Source organism: Miscanthus floridulus, chromosome 2 (genome assembly GCF_019320115.1).
Source record: "Miscanthus floridulus cultivar M001 chromosome 2, ASM1932011v1, whole genome shotgun sequence".
Lineage (NCBI taxonomy): Eukaryota > Viridiplantae > Streptophyta > Magnoliopsida > Poales > Poaceae > Miscanthus > Miscanthus floridulus.
The window spans coordinates 10,341,261-10,345,843 of record NC_089581.1 but is presented as its reverse complement, the minus strand read 5'-3'; the positions used below and the strand labels follow the sequence as shown (position 1 = coordinate 10,345,843).

Below are 4,583 nucleotides of genomic sequence, written 5' to 3'. Positions count from 1 at the left end.
TTATGCTTCCATCATCTCTGCCTTTTACTGTATTATGATCATTGGTGATTACATTTTCATTTCTGATAGGTATTTTTCTCATCTCAGGCTGGATTCTGTCAAACTCCGATAGCATGTAATTAGTTCTGTGAAGATCCAAGCATCCCTCTGAAACCATGTTGACGAACTTTCTCGATAGTAAGTTGTATCTTAATGTATATTGCTTCCTCTCAGATCTGTTGGAATCAATGTATTCATGTTCCTGACTTGTTTTTTCTCCACTGCCCTCCACCTATTTATGAAATACTTTTCAGGCAAAGCGTGCTTGTTCAACTGGATGAGGGTTCTTAGGATGTGTGCACATAGTATGCCATCCTTTTCGAATCAAGCAAATATGCAGACATAGTTTTCTTGTGGCAGATCAACTAGTACCAGGTATTTTCTTGGCCTAACCTCCAGTTGACAATGTTCCTAGGATTTATATATCACATATATCTTATCCTTCTCATGCTCTTCTGCCACATACTTTCCTGTTGTTTTCAGTAGCTGTTGGAACCTATAGAATATTTGGGTGTTGTAGTAATCTCTGGCCTGTCTTTTAAATGTATATGTAGAGTAAAGGATTGCCTTTTCCTGTGCTTTGTTCTTGTCCCTCAGATTTCCTTTTTCATCCATATTCTTCACGATTCTATCATACTCTTTAATGAACATAATCAAGCTAGATGTTGGTCCAACATTGTCCTTGAATATTGCGTTAGTACCCTCGCTTCTAGAGGTTGAACATATGAAGGGAAAGAAGTTGTGTTTGAAGTACACTGGGACAAACCTTTCTCTGTTCTCATACATAACTTTTAGAAACTTCAGATGCTGTACATTGTGTTTGTCCAGCATATTGTTCCATAGTGTCTCAAATTCCTCAATTGTCAATGAATTGTATATAATGTCATAGAAGTCCCATGCAAAGTCCTCATTCTTTGACAATGCTGTACCCAAAAATATCTCTGCCTTTGATACAATGTGGAATAAGCAATTCCTGTGTACTGTATCTTTGAATTCCAATCCGATTGCAGATCTCATTGTAGCGTCCTGGTCCGTTATTATTGATTTTGGTGCTTTTCCACCCATGCAGACAAGAAATGTTCTGAAGAGCCATCTAAATGTTGGGATTGTCTCATCACTAAGTACAGCCCCAGCAAATAGCATGTTATTGCCATGCCCATTTATTCCAACAAATGGTGCAAACTTTAGGTTGTATCTGTTTGTTGCATAGGTAGTGTCAAAACTGATTACATCTCCATATTCTTCATAGCTAGCTCTACTGTTACCATAAGCCCAGAATAAGTTCCTCACTTTGTTGTCTTCTCCCGCGTCAAATGCAAAGAAGAATAGTGGGTCTTCAGTTTGCTTCATTCTCAAAAACTGTATCACTTGTGAGATATCACTCTCCCCACATTCTCTTAGCATCCTTGTTCTATAATTGCTGATGTCAGTCTTCACTAGATTTGTGAACTGCATTCCACCCCTCAAGTATGACAAAAATGCTAGGATCTTTCTGTTTGGAACATTCACTGAAACGAATGTTCTTATCATAGCCTTTTCCTGTTCTGTGAAATGCCTATGAGATCTCAGTAGCTTTGAAAGTTCTGGACTTAGGAGATTGTGGTTGTGTTCAAGATTTAGTCTAGAAACAACCCATACTTTATTCTTCAATGTTATTATCATTTCTGCTGGGCAATTTGTTTTGTCAATCACATTGCATCTTTTTTTCCTTGCAGCTGGAGTTGGTGCAGCTTCATCTGTGTTGATATTGTTATTTTTCCTTTTTCTTGATGCTGTGCTTGACTGTACACCGGGCCTTTGCTGTCCACTTGCTTTGTTCTCTTCTTGTTTATCAATTTCTCTTCGCTGGCATTTGAAAGTCATTCTAGTCACTTGGCCCATCATTTTCTTGTCTCTTGAGTGATAATTGTGAGCCATAACAATTGAGAATCCAACAATCAAAGCATAGTTGTTGTAGAATTTGTATGCCTCATCTGATGATTCAAACTGCATATCTATCCTTGGAACGTGTTGGCTTTCCCCCTCTTGACTGAGTGTAATAGACGCCTCCACACTCTCATTATGTTTGAATATTGTATATCTTCTTCTGTGATGTCTGTGTTTTGGTCTTGTTCTGAGTTTGAATCTGTTACTGCGTAGTTCATAGGAGCTTTGATGGCTTCATCAACAATTGATATGTGAGTTTCTTGATCTGGAATTATTTCATCATTTAGTTGTCCTTCCTGTTTTGCATATTTTGTGGCACCATTTCTTGCATAAGGAGCTGAGCTTTCTTCATTAGTGCTTCTTCATACAAACGTTGAAGAATCTGTGTACTGCTTGAATCTGTTACTGCATAGTTCACAGGAGCTTCAATGGCTTCATCAACAACTGATGTGTGTGTTTCTTGATATGGAATTATTTCATCATTTAGTTGTCCTTCCTGTTCTGCATATTCTGTGCCACCATTTCTTGCATAAGGAGCTGACTGAGCTTTCTTCATTAGTTCTTCTTCATACAAACGTTCTAGAAAATTTGAACTGCTTTCTGTTTTGTACAGGTCATCGTTATTTTGGCCTTGGTCTTTGGCAGGACACATTGATGTATTCATCGGATACTCTTCTGTCTCCATTCCATTCATTGTTGTTGGTTGTTCATCACATCTGCTTGTTGTGACATACATACTATTCTGCTTCATAAGAAGGCAATCATGTGAGTACTTGCTCAGCTTTTGTCAGATCTTTTCTTGTATATGTCAAATGTGTCTTTTCTTACCTCAAACACTTGATCAAACTCTTCTGGTGCTTCCACCATATGCATAAATGAACCAACTGGGCCCTGTTACACATTAAAGAAGTGAGTGCTTGGGGGTTTTTTTTCCCTTTTTAGTTTTTTGACAACTATTTAAATTAGGTACAATTGTACCTCGTACATGTCCATGAAATTCATATCATTTTTGTGTTCTCCTTGGCAAACAAATGACTCCCAATTCTGAATATCATATTGTGAATTTGACATTGCTTCCTGTTTTTGCCTTGTTTCCTGTTTCATATGTCGATATAGTATCTCCATAAGCATTTCATATGACACAAGACAACATATTTCAAATTATGTACAGCAGTATGAGTTTTTTTTGCAATTTCTTACCTCATTACTATCATTTTCCTTCCCATAGCTGGAATAGTGCACTTGAAGATTGGATGCATCAAATGTCTTCATAAATTAAAATATAACTTCATAAGTAACCGAGAAACCTTCTAATAGGCACACCATCAATTTTGGTGTTGACATGCACTGAAAATTGAAATTCGAATGAACTATAAATCATACCTCAACATAATTTGTGTATGTTGGTCCTTCTTGTGAATTTCTGGTTTGTTCTAACATCAGTGATGTGTATCCTCCAGTTGGAATTATCTATGTATAGCTTATCATGCCTCCTGTTTTCATTGTTTCTTGATCTTGTTTCGATTTTGTAGTCCCAGTAATATCATCAGTCTCCTGCACTTAAAAAAGGGATCACATCAAAGCTGTTTGTAACTCTGTAGCTGAAGAACATGTGAAAGTGAAGCTGTTAAAATTTTTGTCATGTTTCGGTAAAAATGTTGCCTGCTCTAGAGTTTTTTTAAATAAAAATGTAGTCATTAAGTCATTTAAGTAGGACTAGTATGAGGCTGTTTACCAGAGAGAACCCTTATACTGGTTACCAAACAACCTCATCAATTCTACTAGCTAGCAAAAGACACTCACAGGTCTTGTTTTCAATGATATCTAGCTATAGTTTTGGTCTGGCAAAAAATAAGAAATATAGCCAGTCACTACTAACTAGCGAAATAGTGACAAATTTGAGGGACAAAAAACTATATGCAAGAGGCTAGCAAATATAGCGTTTTATTAAAAGTAAGATCAAACTGCTAGTTTCCCACTACAGACTAAACAACAGAACCACTCGGTGTGCCTCACAGCAGCTAAGTAATTTTCTAAATAAACTTGCCTGACAGCTGCTGAGTAATTTCAAAATAAACACATCTACAGGTGACTGCTACAATGCATCAGGCGTCTCCATTTCTATATTGCTTTTTTAGCATGTGCCAGTGTTACAGCAAATGTTCTTTTTTTTTTGTTTCCCAGCTAGTACATAACAATTTTTTCTGCAGGTAATGATGAGGATATCTAGTTATGCTTAGCTCGATCAAGGGTTTTGATTAGGATGGTTCTACAGTTCATATGTGTTCCACATAATGGTTGTTAATACTACAATTATTTTCCCTTCTACAGATTTTGGGAAACTAGCAGATGTGACAGATTGAAACTAGCGGATGTGACAGATTGAAATCTCTACAGATTTGGGAAACTTGCAGATTTGACAGATTGAAATCTGCTATACTACTAAACTGTAAGAAGCACCAACCACATCAACTGCAAAATCTTTCTAAACTGCTAAAGAGTTTCAAATCTTTTATGCATGCTTTCATGTTATTACAGATTGTTTGTTAATACTGTAGTTTTCCCATTGCAGATTTAAGGCTGCACAGCAATAGGAGAACAGATATTATCTTTTGGAG

At 36.8% G+C, this 4,583-nt stretch overlaps 1 protein-coding gene across 1 annotated transcript; it reads right to left on the bottom strand.

The window, feature by feature from the left end:
* Nucleotides 1-450: 450 nt before the first annotated feature.
* LOC136536085 (protein FAR1-RELATED SEQUENCE 5-like) lies at nt 451-2,031 on the bottom strand. Its single transcript, XM_066528492.1, has one exon. The coding sequence runs from the start codon at nt 2,029-2,031 to the stop codon at nt 451-453; it is 1,581 nt and encodes a 526-aa protein (XP_066384589.1).
* Nucleotides 2,032-4,583: the final 2,552 nt, after the last annotated feature.